This window comes from Ammospiza caudacuta, chromosome 3 (assembly GCF_027887145.1).
Source record: "Ammospiza caudacuta isolate bAmmCau1 chromosome 3, bAmmCau1.pri, whole genome shotgun sequence".
Taxonomy (NCBI): domain Eukaryota; kingdom Metazoa; phylum Chordata; class Aves; order Passeriformes; family Passerellidae; genus Ammospiza; species Ammospiza caudacuta.
The window spans coordinates 117,488,312-117,508,478 of record NC_080595.1 but is presented as its reverse complement, the minus strand read 5'-3'; the positions used below and the strand labels follow the sequence as shown (position 1 = coordinate 117,508,478).

At 50.2% G+C, this 20,167-nt stretch overlaps 1 protein-coding gene across 1 annotated transcript in view; it reads left to right on the top strand.

Annotated features, from left to right (window-relative positions):
* Nucleotides 1-20,167, top strand: part of PTK2B (protein tyrosine kinase 2 beta) — a 67,908-nt gene that overhangs the window by 32,811 nt on the left and 14,930 nt on the right. The window contains exons 17-23 of the mRNA XM_058802262.1: nt 359-459; nt 558-647; nt 3,673-3,877; nt 7,461-7,569; nt 7,659-7,724; nt 12,950-13,075; nt 17,143-17,289. Coding sequence (XP_058658245.1) covers nt 359-459; nt 558-647; nt 3,673-3,877; nt 7,461-7,569; nt 7,659-7,724; nt 12,950-13,075; nt 17,143-17,289 — 844 coding nt within the window. The remainder of the gene's footprint in view (nt 1-358; nt 460-557; nt 648-3,672; nt 3,878-7,460; nt 7,570-7,658; nt 7,725-12,949; nt 13,076-17,142; nt 17,290-20,167) is intronic.

Below are 20,167 nucleotides of genomic sequence, written 5' to 3'. Positions count from 1 at the left end.
AAATCCCAATATCCCATATCCCATATCCCACAACTCATATCCCAAATCCCATTATCCCATTTTCCCATGGATCCCAGATCCCAATATCCCATATCCCATATCCCACAACTCATATCCCAAATCCCATTTTCCCATGGATCCCAAATCCCAATATCCCATATCCCATATCCCATATCTCACAACTCATACCCCAAATCCCATTATCCCATTTTCCCATGGATCCCAAATCCCAGGGACATCGCCGTGCGAAACATCCTGGTGGCCTCTCCTCTCCACAACCCACATCCCAAATCCCGTGTCCCATAATCCCATACCCCAATGATCCCAAATCCCACGGATCCCAAATCCCGAATCGCAGGGACATCGCCGTGCGGAACATCCTGGTGGCCTCCCCGGAGTGCGTCAAGCTCGGCGACTTCGGCCTCTCGCGCTACATCGAGGATGAGGAGTACTACAAAGGTGGGATCCAGCCCGCGGGATCTGGGATCGCGTGGATCCCTCGGGTCGGCCGGGGATGGGGGAAATGTGGGATCGGGATCATTCCCAGCTCGTTCCAGCTTCCATCTCCCGCCTCCCCATCAAGTGGATGGCGCCGGAATCCATCAACTTCCGGCGCTTCACCACGGCCAGCGACGTCTGGATGTTCGGTGAGGGGCGGGAACGGCGGGAACGGGGCGGGATGGCGGGATTCAGAATCGGGGGATATTGGGATTCGGGGTGGGATCCTGGGATTCAGAATTCTGGGATTCAGAATTGTGGAATTCCGAGGTTCAGAATCGTGGGATCCTGGGGTTCAGAATCGGGGGATCCTGGGATTCAGAATTGTGGGATCCCGGGATTCAGAGTTGGGGGATCCTGGGATTCAGAATTGGGGGATTCTGGGGTTCAGAATTGGGGGACCCCGGGATTCAGAATTGGGGGATTCTGGGATTCAGAACTGGGGGATCCTGGGGTTCAGAATTGGGGGATTCTGGGGTTCAGAATGGGGGATCCCGGGATTCAGAATTGGGGGATTCTGGGGTTCAGAGTTGGGGGATCCCAAGATTCAGAATTGGGGATCCTGGGATTCAGCATTGTGGGATCCTGGGGTTCAGAATTGGGGGATTCTGGGGTTCAGAATTGGGGGATTCTGGGATTCAGAATTGTGGGATTCTGGGATTCAGAACTGTGGGATCCTGGGATTCAGCATTGTGGGATTCTGGGGTACAGAATTGGGGGATCCTGGGGTTCAGAATTGGGGATCCTGGGATTCAGAATTGGGGGATCCTGGGATTCAGAATTGGGGGATCCTGGGGTTCAGAATTGTGGGATTCTGGGATTCAGAACTGTTGGATTCTGGGGTTCAGAATTGGGGGAATCTGGGGTTCAGAATTGGGGGATCCCAAGATTCAGAATTGGGGATCCCGGGATTCAGCATTGTGGGGTCCTGGAGTTCAGAATTGGGGGATCCTGGGATTCACAGTGGGATCCTGGGATTCAGCATTGGGGGATTCCGGGGTTCAGAATCGTGGGATCCTGGGATTCGTCATAATGGGGTGGGATCTTGGGATTCAGCGTTGTGGGGTGGGATCCAGGGGTTCAAAATTGGGGGATTCCGGGGTTCAGGATCATGAGATCCTGGGATTCAGAGGGGGATGCTGGGATTCAGCATTGTGGGGTGGGATCCTGGGATTGATCAGATTCCCACGGAATGGAACAGGATGCTGGGATTGATCCACGTCCCTTGGTGTGGGGTGGGATCCCAGGATCCATCTGCTTCCCGTGGCAAGGAATGGGACCCTGGGATTCAGAATGGGATCCCAGAATTCATCATCGGGGTCTGGGATTCTGGGATTCCCTTGATTCCCATGGAATGGAAGAGAAATCCCCGGACTGATCCCTTTCCCACGGCCTTTTCCACACACAAGCCCAAATCCCACTCCAGAATTCCCCAACTTTTTTTTCCAGCTCCTAATTATCCCAAATTTTTCCCCTTGGGAAGAGCTTCCATTCACCCATCCTTAGGTGCCTCCTCAAAATCCAGGGATTTGGGGGAAATTTTGGGATTGGTTAAAAAACCCCAATCTCCATCCCCTCAAAACATTACCAGCTCCCCATCCTTAGGTGCCTCCTCAAAATCCAGGGATTTCAGGGAAATTTTGGGATTGGTTAAAAAACCCCAATTTCCATCAAACCACCACCGGATCCCCATCCTTAGGTTCTCCTCAAAATCCAGGGATTTCAGGGAAATTTTGGGATTGCTTAAAAAAACCCCAATTTCCATCAAACCACCACCGGATCCCCATCCTTAGGTTCTCCTCAAAATCCAGGGATTTCAGGGAAATTTTGGGATTGGTTAAAAAACCCCAATTTCCATCAAACCACCACCGGATCTCCATCCTTAGGTTCTCCCTCAAAATCCAGGGATTTCAGGGAAATTTTGGTATTGCCTAAAAAACCCCAATTTCCATCAAACCACCACCAGATCCCCATCCTTAGGTTCTCCCTCAAAATCCAGGGATTTTAGGGAAATTTTGGGATTGCTTAAAAAAACCCCAATCTCCATCCCCTCAAAACATTACCAGCTCCCCATCCTTAGGTGCCTCCTCAAAATCCAGGGATTTCAGGGAAATTTTGGGATTGGTTAAAAAACCCCAATTTCCATCAAACCACCACCGGATCCCCATCCTTAGGTGCCTCCTCAAAATCCAGGGATTTCAGGGAAATTTTGGGATTGCTTAAAAAAACCCCAATTTCCATCAAACCACCACCGGATCCCCATCCTTAGGTTCTCCTCAAAATCCAGGGATTTCAGGGAAATTTTGGGATTGGTTAAAAAACCCCAATTTCCATCAAACCACCACCGGATCTCCATCCTTAGGTTCTCCCTCAAAATCCAGGGATTTCGGGGAAATTTTGGTATTGCCTAAAAAACCCCAATTTCCATCAAACCACCACCAGATCCCCATCCTTAGGTTCTCCCTCAAAATCCAGGGATTTTAGGGAAATTTTGGTATTGCTTAAAAAAACCCCAATCTCCATCCCCTCAAAACATTACCAGCTCCCCATCCTTAGGTGCCTCCTCAAAATCCAGGGATTTCAGGGAAATTTTGGGATTGGTTAAAAAACCCCAATTTCCATCAAACCACCACCGGATCCCCATCCTTAGGTGCCTCCTCAAAATCCAGGGATTTTGGGGAAATTTTGGGATTGCTTAAAAAAACCCCAATTTCCATCAAACCACCACCGGATCCCCATCCTTAGGTTCTCCTCAAAATCCAGGGATTTCAGAGAAATTTTGGGATTGGTTAAAAAACCCCAATTTCCATCAAACCACCACCGGATCTCCATCCTTAGGTGCCTCCTCAAAATCCAGGGATTTTAGGGAAATTTTGGTATTGCTTAAAAAAACCCCAATCTCCATCAAACCACCACCGGATCTACATCCTTAGGTTCTCCCTCAAAATCCAGGGATTTTGGGGAAAATTTGGTATTGCTTAAAAAACCCCAATTTCCATCAAACCACCACCAGCTCCCCATCCTTAGGTTCTCCCTCAAAATCCAGGGATTTTGGGGAAAATTTGGTATTGCTTAAAAAAACCCCAATCTCCATCCCGCCGAATCCCCAAAAAACCACCCCGGGGGGTGTCGGATTGCCGGGAATTGCGGTGGATTCCCGGTCCCGCCCCGCAGCCGTGTGCATGTGGGAGATCCTGAGCTTCGGGAAGCAGCCGTTCTTCTGGCTGGAGAACAAGGACGTGATCGGCGTGCTGGAGAAGGGCGACCGGCTGCCCAAGCCCGACCCGTGCCCGCCCGTGCTCTACACGCTCATGACGCGCTGCTGGGACTACGACCCCGCCGAGCGGCCCCGCTTCCAGGAGCTCGTCTGCAGCCTCAGGTGGGCCCGGAACGGTGGGGGAACCATGGAAAGGGGTGGGAAGGTTGGGGGGCTTCAAATCGAGAGGTTTCGTGGAAAAGTTTGGCTTCCGGAGCCTTTCCTGGGAAGCAAAAGGTTCCAACGCCAAAGGGGTCTCCAAGGCTGGGAATTCGGGAGTGGGATGGAGAGGTGGGGATGTGGAGGAAAAAATCTGGGAAAAATTTTGGACTTGGGAATTTTTATGGAAGAGTTTGGGTTCAGAGCCTTTCCTGGGAACCCAAACCCTTCAAGGGGTCTCCAAGGCTGGGAATTCTGGAGTGGGATGGAGAGGTGGGAATGTGGGTGAAAAATCTAGGAGAACCTTCAAATTGGGAAATTTTATGGAAAATTTTGGGTTCAGAGCCTTTCCCGGGAATCGAAATCCTCCAAAGGGTCTCCAAGGCTGGGAATTCTGGAGTGGGATGGAGAGGTGGGAATAGTGGAGGGAAAATAATTCTGGGAAAAACTTTGAATCATGAGGTTTTGTGGAGAAGTTTGGATTCGGAAGCTTTTCTCAGAAGTAAAACACCCCAGGCACAAAGGGAATTCTAGAGGATCCATGGAGGGATGGAGGGTTGGGAATATGGAGGAGAAATCTGGCAAAAACTTGGGATCGGGAACTTTTATGGACAAGTTTGGGTTCAGAGCCTTTCCCAGGAACCCAGACCCTCCAAAGGGGTCTCCAAGGCTGGGAATTCTGGAGTGGGATGGAGAGATGGGAATGTGGATGAAAAATCTAGGAGAACCTTCAAATCGGGAAATTTTATGGAAAATTTTGGGTTCAGAGCCTTTCCCGGGAATTGAAATCCTCCAAAGGGGTCTCCAAGGCTGGGAATTCTGGAGTGGGATGGAGAGGTGGGAATAGTGGAGGGAAAATAATTCTGGGAAAAACTTTGAATCATGAGGTTTTGTGGAGAAGTTTGGATTCGGAAGCTTTTCTCAGAAGTAAAACACCCCAGGCACAAAGGGAATTCTAGAGGATCCATGGAGGGATGGAGGGTTGGGAATATGGAGGAGAAATCTGGCAAAAACTTGGGATCGGGAACTTTTATGGACAAGTTTGGGTTCAGAGCCTTTCCCAGGAACCCAGACCCTCCAAAGGGGTCTCCAAGGCTGGGAATTCTGGAGTGGGATGGAGAGGTGGGAATGTGGGTGAAAAATCTAGGAGAACCTTCAAATCGGGAAATTTTATGGAAAATTTTGGGTTCAGAGCCTTTCCCGGGAATCGAAATCCTCCAAAGGGGTCTCCAAGGCTGGGAATTCTGGAGTGGGATGGAGAGGTGGGGATGTGGAGGAAAAAACTGGGAAAATCTTGGATTGGGAGTTATTATGGAAAAGTTGGGGTTTGGAAGAGCATTTGGAGACCCTTTGGAAGGGGATGGAATTGGAAGGGATTTGGTTCCTGGGAAAGGGTCTCCAAAGGTTTTCCAAAGGGTCTCCAAGGCTCCTCCAAGCCCAAATTCCAGGAGCTGCTCTGTAGCATCAGATGGACTTGGAATTCTGGGGGATCCATGGAGGGATGGAAGGGTGGGAATGTGGATTAAAAACCTGGGAAAAGCTTTAGAATTGGGACATTTTATGGAAAAGTTTGGCGTTGGAGGAGCCTTGGAGACCCTTTGGAGACCCTTTCCCAGCAACCAAAGCCTTTCCAACTCCGTCCCCTTCCAAAGGGTCTCCAAAGGGTCTCCAAGGCTTCTCCAAGCCCAAATTCCAGGAGCTGCTCTGCAGCCTCAGGTGGGCCCGGAATGGCGGGGGAACCACGGAAAGGGTGGGAACGTTGAGGGGAATGTGGGAGGAAAATTGAGGAAAAATTTCGGATTGGGAATTTTTATGGAGAAGCCTGGGTTCAGAAGCAAAACCCTCCAAAGGGTCTCCAAGGCTGGAAATGCTGGAGGATCCATGGAAGGAAGGAAGGTTGGGAGTGTGGAGGAAAAATCCGGGGAAAAGCCTCAGATCGGGAATTTTAATGGAAAATTTTGGGTTTGGAGCCTTTCCTCAGAACTGAAACCCTCCATCTCCAAAGGGTCTCCAAGGCTGGGAATTCTGCAGGATTTCATGGAAGGATGGGAGGTTGGGAATGAGGAGGAAAAAGTTTGGAAAAGTGAGAGATCAAGAGTCTTTATGGAAAAGTTTCCATAAAACTTTCTCAGGCATCCAAACCCTCCAACCCCAAAGGGAGTTCTGGAGGATCCATGGAGAGATGGATTGGTGGGAATGTGGGGGAAAAATCTGGGAAAAACTTTGGATTTGGGAATTTTTTTAATGGAAAATGTTGGATTTAGAGCCGTTGCTCAGAATTGAAACACTCCAGCTCCAAAGGGAATTCTGGAGGATCCACGGGGGCACGGAGGGTTGGGAATGGCGGGTGAAAATTTGGGATTGTGAGTTTTTATGGAAACTTTTGGGTTCAGAAGATTTCCTGGGAACCCAAACCCTCCAAGGGGTCTCCAAGGCTGGGAATTCTGGAGTGGGACGGAGAGGTGGGAATGTGGGGGAAAAATCTGGGAAAAACTTTGGAATTGGGAATTTTTATGGAAAAGTTTGGGTTCAGAGCCTTTCCTGGGAATCCAAACCCTCCAAAGGGTCTCCAAGGCTGGGAATTCTGGAGTGGGATGGAGAGGTGGGAATGTGGATGAAAATTTTGGGAAAAACTTTGGAATTGGGAATTTTTATGGAAAAGTTTGGGTTCAGAGCCTTTCCTGGGAACCCAAACGCTCCAACCCCAAAGGGAGTTCTGCGGGATCCATGGAGAGATGGATTGGTGGGAATGTGGATGAAAAATCTGCGAAAAACTTTGGATTTGGGAATTTTTATGGAAAAGTTTGGATTTAGAGCCGTTCCTGGGAACCCAAACCCTCCAAAGGGTCTCCAAGGCTGGGAATTCTGGAGTGGGACGGAGAGGTGGGAATGTGGATGAAAAATTTGGGAAAAACTTTGGAATTGGGAATTTTTATGGAAAAGTTTGGGTTCAGAGCCTTTCCTGGGAACCCAAACACTCCAAAGGGTCTCCAAGGCTGGGAATTCTGGAATGAGATGGAGAGGTGGGAATGTGGATGAAAAATTTGGGAAAAACTTTGGAATTGGGAATTTTTTTAATGGAAAATTTTGGATTTGGAGCCGTTCCTCAGAATTGAAACACTCCAGCTCCAAAGGGAATTCTGGAGGATCCACGGAGGGTTGGGAATGAGGAGGAAAAATCTGGGAAAAGTGCGGGATTGGGGATTTTTACGGAGAAGGAACCCAAACCCTCCAAGGGGTCTCCAAGGCTGGGAATTCTGGAGTGGGACAGAGAGGTGGGAATGTTGAGGGGAAAAAATCTGGGAAAAACTTTGGAATTGGGAATTTTTTTAATGGAAAAGTTTGGGTTCAGAGCCTTTCCTCAGAATTGAAACACTCCAGCTCCAAAGGGAATTCTGGAGGATCCACGGAGGGTTGGGAATGAGGAGGAAAAACCTGGGAAAAGTGCGGGATTGGGAATTTTTATGGAAAAGGAACCCAAACCCTCCGAGGGGTCCCCGCGGCCGGGCATTGCCGGCGTTGTCACCTGGGCGTCCCCTCCCCGCAGCGACATTCACCTGATGGAGAAGGAGCTGGCCAAGGAGCAGGAGAGGAGCGGCCGCCACCGCCCGCCCCGGATCCTGGAGCCGCCGGCGTTCCCGGAGCCGCCTCCCAAGGTGGGGAACGGGGCGGGAGACGCGGAAATTTGGGATTTCCCGGATGAGATCCAGAAAAATTCCCATTTTTATCCCCCCCGTTCCCACAGCCCAGCAGGCCCGCGCACAAGCCGCCGGCCCAGAACAACCTGCTGGCTCCCAGGCTGCAATTCCAGGTGAGGAATTCCGGGGTTTTGGGAATCCTGGGAATTCCGGGCTCTGGGGGTCGGGGAACCGCGGAGGGGCTGAGGTTGGGAAAGGTCTTGGGGAGTTTGGGGTGCGACCAATCCCAGCCCCAAAATCCCACCGGGATTTGAACCCAGCCGGGAATTCTGGGCTTTCGTCCGCGGCCGTCCGGGGCTCGGTGCGTTTTGCAGGCTGGAGCTGTTCCCGATAGCCCAAAATACCCAAAAATACCCAAAAATATCCCGGAATATCCCAAAATACCCCAGAATATTCCAAAATACCCCAAAACATTCCAAAACATCCAAAAATACCCCAGAATATCCCCAAATATCCCGAAATATCCCAGGATATGTCAAAAATTCCCAAAGCATTCCAAAATATTCCGAAATACCCCAGAATATCCCAAAATATCCCAGAATATCCCAAAATATCCCAGAATATTCCAAAATACCCCAGAATATTCCAAAATACCCCAAAACATTCCAAAATATCCAAAAATACCCCAGAATATTCCCAAATATCCCGAAATATCCCAGGATATTTCAAAAATTCCCAAAGCATTCCAAAATATTCCGAAATACCCCAGAATATTCCAAAATATCCCAGAATATCCAAAAATACCCCGGAATATCCCAAAATATCCAAAAATACCCCAGAATATTCCAAAATACCCCAAAACATTCCAAAATATCCAAAAATACCCCAGAATATTCCCAAATATCCCGAAATATCCCAGAATATTTCAAAAATTCCCAAAGCATTCCAAAATATTCCGAAATACCCCAGAATATTCCAAAATACCCCAAAATATTCCAAAATATCCCAGAATATTCCAAAATATCCCAGAATATCCCAGAATATTTCCAAAAATTCCCAAACTGTCTCCAAATATCCCCTAAAAAATCCCCAAATGCCCCAAAATATTCCAAACTTTCCCAAAATATCTGAAAAAAAATCCCAAAATACCTGAAAAAAATCCCAGAATATCCCAGAATATCCCAAAGTATTCCCAGAATATCCCCAAATATCCCAAAATATCTGAAAAAAATCCCAAAATATCCCAGAATATCCCAAAATACCCCAAATATCCCAGAATGTTCCAAAGTATTCCCAGAATATCCTAAAATATCCCAAAATATCTGAAAAAAATCCCAAAATATCCCAGAATATCCCAAAATACCCCAAAATACCCCAAAATATCTCAAAATGTCACCAAATATCCCAAAATATTTCAAAATATTCCAAACTGTCTCCAAATATCCCCTAAAAAATCCCCAAATGCCCCAAAATATTCCAAACTTTCCCAAAATATCTGAAAAAAAATCCCAAAATACCTGAAAAAAATCCCAGAATATCCCAGAATATCCCAAAAATTCCCCAAATATGCCAAAATATCCCAGAATATCCCAAAATACCCCAAAATATATCCCCAAATATCCCAAAATATCTAAAAAAATCTGACAATATTCCAGAATATCCCAAAGTATTCCCAGAATATCTCAGAATATCCCAAAATGTCCCAAAAATGCCCAAAATGTTCCAAAATATTCCAAAATACCTGAAAAAAAATCCCAGAATATCCCAAAAATTCCCCAAATATCCCAGAATATTCCAAAGTATTCCCAAATATCCCAAAATATCCCAGAATACCCCAAAGTATTCCCAAAATATCCCAAAATATCCCAAAATAGCTGAAAAAAATCTGAAAATATCCCAGAATATCCCAAAGTATTCCCAAAAAATCCCAGAATATCCCAAAATATCCCAAAATATCTGAAAAAAATCCCAAAATATCCCAGAATATCCCAAAATACCCCAAATACCCCAAAATATCTCAAAATGTCACCAAATATCCCAAAATATTTCAAAATATTCCAAACTGTCTCCAAATATCCCCTAAAAAATCCCCAAATGCCCCAAAATATTCCAAACTTTCCCAAAATATCTGAAAAAAAATCCCAAAATACCTGAAAAAAATCCCAGAATATCCCAGAATATCCCAAAAATTCCCCAAATATCCCAAAATATCCCAGAATATCCCAAAATACCCCAAAATATATCCCAAAATATCCCAAAATATCGAAAAAAATCTGACAATATCCCAGAATATCCCAAAGTATTCCCAGAATATCTCGCCGTGTCCCCACACGTCGCGGGACGCGTCCCAACGGCTCCGAAATCTCCTGAAATATCCCAAAGTGTCCCAGACTATCGCAAAATATCCAAAAATGACCCAAAAATGGCTGAGGGAAAAATCCCAAAATGTCCCCAAATTTCCCAAAATTTCCTAAAACTTCCCAAAATGTCCCCAAATGTCCCCAAATGTCCCCAAATGTCCCCAAATGTCCCAAACTGTCCCCAGATGTCCCCAGATGTCCCCAGCCCACTTCCAGCCCCACCCCCACCCCGGGCTCGGCTCCCTTCGCGCTCCTGCTCTGTCCGTGTGTCCGTCCGTCCGTGTGTCCATCTGCATGCCCATCCGCGTGTCCGTCCGCATGTCCATCCGTCCGTGCGTCCATCCGTGCATCCATCCGTGCATCCATCCATGTGTCCATCCGTGTGTCCATCCGCGTGTCCATCCGTGTGTCCATCTGCGTGTCCATCCGCGTGTCCATCCACGTGTCCATCCGTGTGTCCATCTGCGTGTCCATCCACGTGTCCATCCGTGCGTCCATCCACATGTCCATCCACGTGTCCATCCGTGTGTCCATCCGCGTGTCCATCCATGTGTCCATCCCCACATCCATCCACATGTTCCATCCATGTTCCATCCGCATGTCCATCCGTGCATCCATCCATGTGTCCATCCGTGTGTCCATCTGCGTGTCGTCCATCTGCGTGTCCATCCGTGTGTCCATCCACGTGTCCATCCGTGTGTCCATCTGCGTGTCCATCCGCGTGTCCATCCATGTGTGTCCATCCACGTGTCCATCCGCATGTCCATCCACGTGTCCATCCGTGTGTCCATCCATGTGTCCATCCATGTGTCCATCCATTCATCCATCCATGTGTCCATCCATGTGTCCATCCATGTGTCCATCCATGTGTCCATCCGTGTGTCCATCCATGTGTCCATCCGTGCATCCATCCGTGTGTCCATCCACGTGTCCATCCATGTGTCCATCCATGTGTCCATCCGTGTGTCCATCCACGTGTCTGTCCGTGTGTCCATCCGTGTGTCCATCTGTATGTCCATCCATGTGTCCATCCATTCATCCATCCGTGTGTCCGTCCACGTGTCCATCTGTGCATCCATCTGTGTGTCCATCCGCGTGTCCATCCGCGTGTCCATCCGCGTGTCCATCCGTGTGTCCATCCATGTGCCCATTCGCGTGTCCGTCCGCGTGTCCGTCCGTGTGCCCATCCGTGTGTCCATCCGCCTGTCTGTCCGCGTGTCCGTCCGTGTGCCCATTCATGTGTCCATCCGCGTGTCCATCCGTGTGTCCGTCCGTGTGTCCATCCATGCATCCATCCGTGTGTCCATCCATGTGTCCATCCATGTGTCCATCCATGTGTCCATCCGCATGTCCATCCATGTGTCCATCCGCGTGTCCATCCGTGTGTCCATCCATGTGTCCATCCGCGTGTCCATCCGCGTGTCCATCCGCGTGTCCATCCGTGTGTCCATCCATGTGCCCATTCGCGTGTCCGTCCGCGTGTCCGTCCGTGTGTCCATCCATGTGTCCATCTGTATGTCCATCCATGTGTCCATCCATTCATCCATCCGTGTGTCCGTCCACGTGTCCATCTGTGCATCCATCTGTGTGTCCATCCATGTGTCCATCCATGTGTCCATCCATGTGTCCATCCATGTGTCCATCCGTGTGTCCATCCGCGTGTCCATCCGCGTGTCCATCCGTGTGTCCATCCATGTGCCCATTCGCGTGTCCGTCCGCGTGTCCGTCCGTGTGCCCATCCATGTGTCCATCCGCGTGTCCATCCATGTGTCCATCCGTGTGTCCATCCATGTGTCCATCCATGTGTCCATCCGTGTGTCCATCCATGTGTCCATCCATGTGTCCATCCGTGTGTCCGTCCGTGTGTCCATCCATGCATCCATCCGTGTGTCCATCCGTGTGTCCATCCATGTGTCCATCCATGTGTCCATCCATTCATCCATCCGTGTGTCCGTCCATGTGTCCATCTGTGCATCCATCCGTGTGTCCATCCACGTGTCCATCCACGTGTCCATCCATGTGTCCATCCATGTGTCCATCCGTGTGTCCATCCGTGTGTCCATCCACGTGTCTGTCCGCGTGTCCATCCGTGTGCCCATCCATGTGTCCATCCGTGTGTCCATCCGTGTGTCCATCTGTGTGTCCATCCATGTGTCCATCCGCGTGTCCATCCATGTGCCCATCCATGTGTCCATCCGTGTGTCCATCCGTGTGTCCATCCGCGTGTCCATCCGCATGTCCATCCATGTGTCCATCCGTGTGTCCATCCATGTGTCCATCCATGTGTCCATCCGTGTGTCCATCCGCGTGTCCATCCGTGTGTCCATCCATGTGCCCATTCGCGTGTCCGTCCGCGTGTCCGTCCGTGTGCCCATCCATGTGTCCATCCGCGTGTCCATCCATGTGTCCATCCGTGTGTCCATCCATGTGTCCATCCATGTGTCCATCCGTGTGTCCATCCATGTGTCCATCCATGTGTCCATCCGTGTGTCCGTCCGTGTGTCCATCCATGCATCCATCCGTGTGTCCATCCGTGTGTCCATCCATGTGTCCATCCATGTGTCCATCCATTCATCCATCCGTGTGTCCGTCCATGTGTCCATCTGTGCATCCATCCGTGTGTCCATCCACGTGTCCATCCACGTGTCCATCCATGTGTCCATCCATGTGTCCATCCGTGTGTCCATCCGTGTGTCCATCCACGTGTCTGTCCGCGTGTCCATCCGTGTGCCCATCCATGTGTCCATCCGTGTGTCCATCCGTGTGTCCATCTGTGTGTCCATCCATGTGTCCATCCGCGTGTCCATCCATGTGCCCATCCATGTGTCCATCCGTGTGTCCATCCGTGTGTCCATCCGCGTGTCCATCCGCGTGTCCATCCGTGTGTCCATCCGTGTGCCCATCCGTGTGTCCATCCGCCTGTCCGTCCGCGTGTCCATCCGCGTGTCCGTCCGTGCGTCCGTCCGCGCTAACCTGGCTCCCGTTGCCGTTGCTGCCGTTGCCGCCGTTGCCGCCGCGGGCGTTCCCGGCGCCGCCAGCTTCCGGAGGGGCTCTGCGCCAGCTCTCCCGCCCTCGCCAGCCCCGCCGAGGTGCCGAGCGCGGCGCTGTCCCGGCGCACGCCGCCCCCCGCCCGGCACGGCGGCTTCAAGAGGCACAGCGTCAGGGTAAGCGCCGCCGCCGCACCGCCCGGCGGGGATCCGGCCTGCCGAGCAATTCCCGAGCCTCGGAAACCGCTCGGAGATCGTCCCCCGGTGGGATTCTGCATGCGGAGCAATTCCCGAGCCTCGGAAACCCTTCACAAATTCTCCTGGTGGGATCTGGTGGCTGGAGGAGGAATTCCCGGTCCTCAGAAACGTTCTTGTTGGGATCCTCTTCCCACTGGGATTTGGCGTCTGGAGGAATTCCCGATCTTCAAAAATTGTCCCATTGGGATTTGGCGTCTGGAGGAATTCCCGATCTTCAAAAATCCTTCCGTTTTTGGGATCTGCTTCCAATTGGGATTTGGCATCCAGAGGAATTCCCGATCCTCAAAAATCCTTCCGTTTTTGGGATCCTCTTCCCACTGGGATTCGGCATCCACAGGAATTCCTAATCCCCCAAAAATTGTCCTGTTGGGTTTCAGTATCCGGAGACCGTCCCAATTCTCAAAAATTGTTCCATTTTTGGGATCTGCTTCCAATTGGGATTTGGCGTCCAGAGGAATTCCCGATCCTCAAAAATCCTTCAAAAATTGTCCTGGTGGCATTCGGGAGCTGGAGGAATTCCCGATCCTCAAAAATCCCTCAGAGATCATTTTCTGGTGGGATTCGGCAGCCTGACGAATTCCCGATCCTCAAAAATCCCTCAGAGATCATTCCCTGGTGGGATTCGGCATCCTGACGAATTCCCGATCCTCAAAAATCCCTCAGAAGTCGTCCCGGTGGGATTTGGTGTCCGGAGGAATTCCCAGCCTTCAAAAATTGTCCCATTTTTGGGATCCGCTTCCCACTGCGATTTGCCGTGTGGAGGATTTCCCAATCCTCAAAAATTGTCCCATTTTTGGGATCCTCTTCCCACTGGGATTTGGGATCTGGAGGAATTCCCAGTCCTCAAAAATTGTCCCACTGGGATCCACTTCCCATTGGGATTCAGCGTCCAGAGGAATTCCCGATCCTCAAAAACCGTCCCATTTTTGGGATCCGCTTCCCGTTGGGATTTGGCACCTTGAGGAATTCCCAATCCTGGAAATCCCTCCCGTTTGCGGGCTCCTCTTCCCGCCGCCGCTCCCCGCTCCGTGTTGGATCCCTCGGCGGCTCAAACCCCTTTCCCTACGGAATCCCATCCCCATCCTTGGGGTCTCTCCGTGTTTCCCCACCCCATATCCTGGATTTTTTTGGGGATTCCAATCCCGAAAAACGAGCTCGGAATGGGGTTTTCGGCGGTGGGATCCCGCCTGAAATTCCCGAGGGGGATTTTTCCCAGCCGGTTGCGATCCCAAAATTTCTGCTGGGAGTTGGGACGCTCCGAGCTGGTGTGCTGGGAGTGCCGTGGTTGCCTCTCCTTGTTGGAATTTCCTTCTTTTTCCCATTTTCCCTCATTTTCCCCTATTTTTTCCAATTTTTCTCCCCTCCTTTTCCCTCATTTCCCCCATTTTTCCCCTATTTTTCCCTCCTTTTCCCCTATTTTTCCCCCTTTCCCCCATTTTCTCCCCATTTCCCCATTTTTCCCCATGTCCTACCCTTTTCCCTCTTTAACCTCTTTTCGCCACTTTCCTCCTTTTTTTCTCCTTTCTCCCAAATTTTCATTTTCCCCATTTTCCCCCTTCCTCCCCCTTTTCCCATTTTCTCCTCATTTTTTCTCCTTCTTTCCCCACCATTCTCCCTTTCCCCTTTTTCTGCTCCTTTTTCCTTCTTTATCCCAAATTTTCCCCTTTTCCCCCCTTTTATCTTTTTTCCCCTTGTTCCTTTCCCTTTGTCCCCATTTCCCCTTTTTTCTCCTTTTTCTCCTTTTTCCCTTTTCCCCCCTTTCCCATTTTTTTCCCCTTTTTCATTTTCCCCCATTTTTCCTCCTTTTCCCCTTTTGTCCTTTTGCCTTTTCCCCCCTTTCCCTCCTTTATCCCCCTTTCCCCATTTTTCTTGCTATTCTCCTTTTCCCCTTTTCCCGTTATTCTCCCTTTTCTCACCATTTTCCACTTTATCCCATTTCCCCCATTTTTTCTCCTTTATCCCCCATCCCCCCTTTTTTTCTCCTTTTTCCCTTTTTCCCCTTTTCCCTTTCCCCCTTTTCCATCTTTTCCCGTCTTTTCCCTTTTCTCTTTATCTCTATTTATCCCCATTTCCCCTTTATTCTCCTTTTCCCCTTTTCCCCATTTTTCCTTTTTTCCCCTTCCCCCTCTTTCCCCTTTCCCCCCCATTTCCCCCTTTATACTTTTCTCCTTTTCCACCTTTTTTCCCCTTTTCCCATTTTTCTCCTTATTCTCCCTTTTCATCCCATTTTCCCATTTTTTATTCTTTTTTCCCGTTTCTCCTTTTTTCTCCTTTTCCTTTTCCCCCCTTTCCCCTTTCTCTTTTCCCCCTTTTCCCCTCTTTTTCCCATTTCCCCCCTTTCCCCTTTTCCCCTCCTTTCCTCCATTTTCTCCTTTTCCCTTTATCCCCTTTTCTTCCCTTTTCCTCCTTTTATCTCTTTTGCCTTTTTTTTTGCCTTTGTCCCCTTTTCCCCCTTTTCCCCCCTTTTCCCCTCTTTTCCCCTTTTCCCCCCTTTTCCCCTTTTCCTCCCTTTTTTCCCTCATTTCCCTCATTTTCCTCCTTTATCCCTTGTTTTCCCCTTTTCCCCCTTATTTCCCCTTTTTCCCCCCTTTTCCCATTTTTCTCCTTATTCTCCCTTTCCTTCCCATTTTCCCATTTTCTATTTTTTTCCCTTTTCCCTTTTTTTCTCTTTTCCCCATTTCCCCTTTTTTCTCCTTTTCCCCCTTTCCCCCCTTTCCCCTTTTCTCCCTTTTCCCATTTTCCCCCATTTTCCCCCATTTCCTCCTTTTCCCCCATTTTTCTCCTTTTATCTCTTTTCCCCCTTTTTTCCCTTTTTCCCCTTTTTTCCACCTTTTCCCCTTTTCCCCCTTTTCCCTTTCTCCCTTTTCCCCTTTTCCTCCCTTTTTCCCCTCATTTCCCCCATTTTCCTCCTTTATCCCTTGTTTTCCCCTTTTCCCCCTTATTTCCCCTTTTTCCCCCCTTTTCCCATTTTTCTCCTTATTCTCCCTTTCCTTCCCATTTTCCCATTTTCTATTTTTTTCCCTTTTCCCCTTTTTTCTCTTTTTCCCACTTTCCCCTTTTTTCTCCTTTTCTCCTTTTCCCCCTTTCCCCCCTTTCCCCTTTTCTCCCTTTTCCCCTTTCCCCCATTTCCCCCTTTCCTCCTTTTCCCCCATTTTTCTCCTTTTATCTCTTTTCCCCCTTTTTTCCCTTTTCCCCTTTCCCCCTTTTTTCCCCTTTCTCATTTTTTTCTCCTTATCCCCCTTTTCCCTCTTTTCCCCATTTCCCCCCTTTTTCCCCCTTTTCCCCCCTTTTTCCCAATTTCCCCCTTTTTCCCTTTTTCCCCCTTTTCCCCCCTTTTTTCCCAATTTTCCCCAATTTTCCCCCTTTTCCCCCTTTCCCCCTTTTCCCCCTTTTTCCCAATTTTCCCCCCCTTTTCCCCATTTTCCCTTTTTCCCTTTTTCCCTTTTTCCCATTTCCCCCTTTTTTCCCCCTTTTTTCCCCCTTTTTTCCCCCTTTTTTCCCTTTTCCCCCTTTTCCCCCCTTTTTCCCAATTTTCCCCCTTTTACCCATTTTCCCCCTTTTCCCCCCTTTTTCTCCCATTTTCCCCCTTTTCCCCCCTTTTTCTCCCCTTTTTCCCAATTTCCCCCCTTTTCCCCTTTTTCCCAATTTTCCCCCCTTTTCCCCTTTTTCCCCTTTTTCCCAATTTTCCCCCCTTTTTCCATTTTTCCCATTTTCCCCCTTTTACCCCCTTTTTTCCCCCTTTTTCCCAATTTTCCCCCTTTTCCCCTTTTTCCCCCTTTTTTCCCCCACAACCTCTCCCCCTCCCCTCCACCCTCTCCAGAACCACACTGGGATCCCCTCACTGCAAATCAATCAATCCCTCAACCGTTAATCAATTCAATCATTCCCTTAATTACCCTTAATTAACCGCCCACCATTCCCCACCCCCATCCCGCTTTTTATGTTTATTTTTCCCCCGGGAAAACCGAAATTGCCGATTTTGGCAGGAGGAGGATTTCCAGCGGCCCTCGAGCCGGGAGGAGGCGCAGCAGCTGCTGGAGCTGGAGCGGCTGCGCGTGGAGCAGGCCATGGAGAGACAGCAGAGGGAGATGCTGGAGGACCAGCGGTGGCTCCAGCAGGAGGTCCAGAGCCTGGTCAGACACCCCCCAAAAAAAAATTCCCCCGAAAAATTTCCCCAAAAGTTCCCAAAAAATCCACCGGGAATTGGCCCCTCCTGGGATGGGATCTCGTCGTGGTTCCAATCCTGATGTTTTGCGGTTCCTCCAGGGTTCCTGGAGAGTCCCAGGATGGGTTGGGTGGGGAGGGACCTCAAGGATCACTGGTGGCTCCAGCAGGAGGTCCAGAGCCTGGTCAGACATCCCAAAAATTCCCCAAAATTCCCAAAAATACATCGGGAATTGGCCCCTCCTGGGATGGGATCTCACCATGGTTCCAATCCCGATGGTTCGCGGTTCCTCCAGGGTTCCTGAACAATTGGGTGGGGAGGGACCTTAAAGGAGATGCTGGAGGACCAGCGGTGGCTCCAGCAGGAGGTCCAGAGCCTGGTCAGACACCCCAAAAAAAAATTCCCCCGAAAAATTTCCCCAAAAGTTCCCAAAAAATCCACCGGGAATTGGCCCCTCCTGGGATGGGATCTCATCGTGGTTCCAATCCCGATGGTTCGCGGTTCCTCCAGGGTTCCTGGAGAGTCCCAAGATGGGTTGGGTGGGGAGGGACCTCAAGGATCACTGGTGACTCCAGCAGGAGGTCCAGAGCCTGGTCAGACACCCCAAAAATTCCCAAAAATTCCCCAAAATTCCCAAAAATACATCGGGAATTGGCCCCTCCTGGGATGGGATCTCACCATGGTTCCAATCCCGATGGTTCGCGGTTCCTTGAGGGTTCCTGAACAATTGGGTGGGGAGGGACCTCAAAGGAGATGCTGGAGGACCAGCGGTGGCTCCAGCAGGAGGTCCAGAGCCTGGTCAGACACCCCCAAAAAAAAATTCCCAAAAATTCCCAAAAATTCCCCAAAATTCCCCAAAATTCCCAAAAATTCATTGGGAATTGGCCCCTCCTGGGATGGGATCTCACCATGGTTCCAATCCTGATGGCTCGCGGTCCCTGGAGAATCCCAGCATGGTTTGGGATGGGATCCATGGACCTTCAATCCCATCCCGTTCCAATCCCACCATCCCAGGGACTCTCTGGGAATTCCAGCCCAGCCAGGAATTCCTTCCTGGGATTGGGATTGGGATTGGGGTGGATCCTGAGCTCTGGGGACGTTCCTGATCCCTGGGATTGGGATTGGGATGGATCCTGAGCCTGAGATTGGGTTTGAGATGGGTCCTGAGCCTTTGGGGTGGATCCAGAGCCTGGGATTGGGTTTAGGATGGATTTGGAACCTTGGGAATGGTCCTGAGCCTTTGGGATTGGGTTTGGGATGGATGCCGAGTTCTGGGATGTTCTGAGCCCTGGGTCAGGTTTGGGATGGATCCTGAGCCTGGATTTGGTCTGGGATGGATCCTCAGCCTGGGATTGGGGTTGGATTGAGGTTGGGATGGGTCCTGAGCCTTTGGGATGGGTCCTGAGTCTGGGATTTGGTTTGGGATGGATTTGGAACCTTGGGAATGGTCCTGAGCCTTTGGGATTGGGTTGGGGATGGATCCAGAGCCTGGGATTGGGTTTGGGATGGACTCTGAGCCTGGGATTAGGTTTGGATTGGGTTTGGGATGGATCCTGAGCCTTTGGGGTGGATCCTGAGTTTGAGATTGCGTTTGGGATCGATCCTGAGCTCTGGGATTGGGTTTGGGATGGGTTTGGAACCTTGGGAATGGTCCTGAGCCTGGGATTGGGTTTGGGATGGATCCTGACCCGTTGCGGTGGATCCTGAGCTCTGAAATTAGGATGGGGATGGATCCTGAGCCTTTGGGGTGGATCCTGAGCCTGGCATTGGGTTTGGGATGGATTTGGAACCTTGGGAATGGTCCTGAGCCTGGCATTGGGTTTGGGGTGGATGCCGAGTTCTGGGGATGTTCTGAGCCCTGGGTCAGGTTTGGGATGGATCCTGAGCCTGGATTTGGTCTGGGATGGACTCTGAGCCTGGGATTGGGGTTGGATTGAGTTTGGGATGGGTCCTGAGCCTTTGGGATGGGTCCTGAGTCTGGGATTTGGTTTGGGATGGATTTGGAACCTTGGGAATGGTCCTGAGCCTGGGATTGGGTTGGGGATGGACTCTGAGCCTTTGGGATTGGGTTTGGGATGGACTCTGAGCCTGGGATTAGGTTTGGATTGGGTCTGGGATGGGTCCTGAGCCTTTGGGGTGGATCCAGAGCCTGGGATTTGGTTTAGGATGGATTTGGAACCTTGGGAATGGTCCTGAGCCTTTGGGATTGGGTTTGGGATGGATGCCGAGTTCTGGGGATGTTCTGAGCCCTGGGTCAGGTTTGGGATGGATCCTGAGCCTGGATTTGGTCTGGGATGGATCCTCAGCCTGGGATTGGGATTGGATTGAGTTTGGGATGGGTCCTGAGCCGGGGATTTGGTTTGGGATGGATCCTGAGCCTTTGGGGTGGATCCTGAGTTTGAGATTGCGTTTGGGATCGATCCTGAGCTCTGGGATTGGGTTTGGGATGGGTTTGGAACCTTGGGAATGGTCCTGAGCCTGCGATTGGGTTTGGGATGGATCCTGACCCTTTGCGGTGGATCCTGAGCTCTGAAATTAGGATGGGGATGGATCCTGAGCCTTTGGGGTGGATCCTGAGCCTGGGATTGGGTTTGGGATGGATTTGGAACCTTGGGGTGGATCCTGAACCTTTGGGATTGGGTTTGGGATGGATTTGGAACCTTGGGATGGATCTGGAACCTTGGGAATGGTCCTGAGCTCTGGGATTGGGTTTGGGATGGACTCTGAGCCTGGGATTAGGTTTGGATTGGGTCTGGGATGGGTCCTGAGCCTTTGGGGTGGATCCTAAACCTGGGATTTGGTTTAGGATGGATCTGGAACCTTGGGAATGGTCCTGAGCCTGGGAT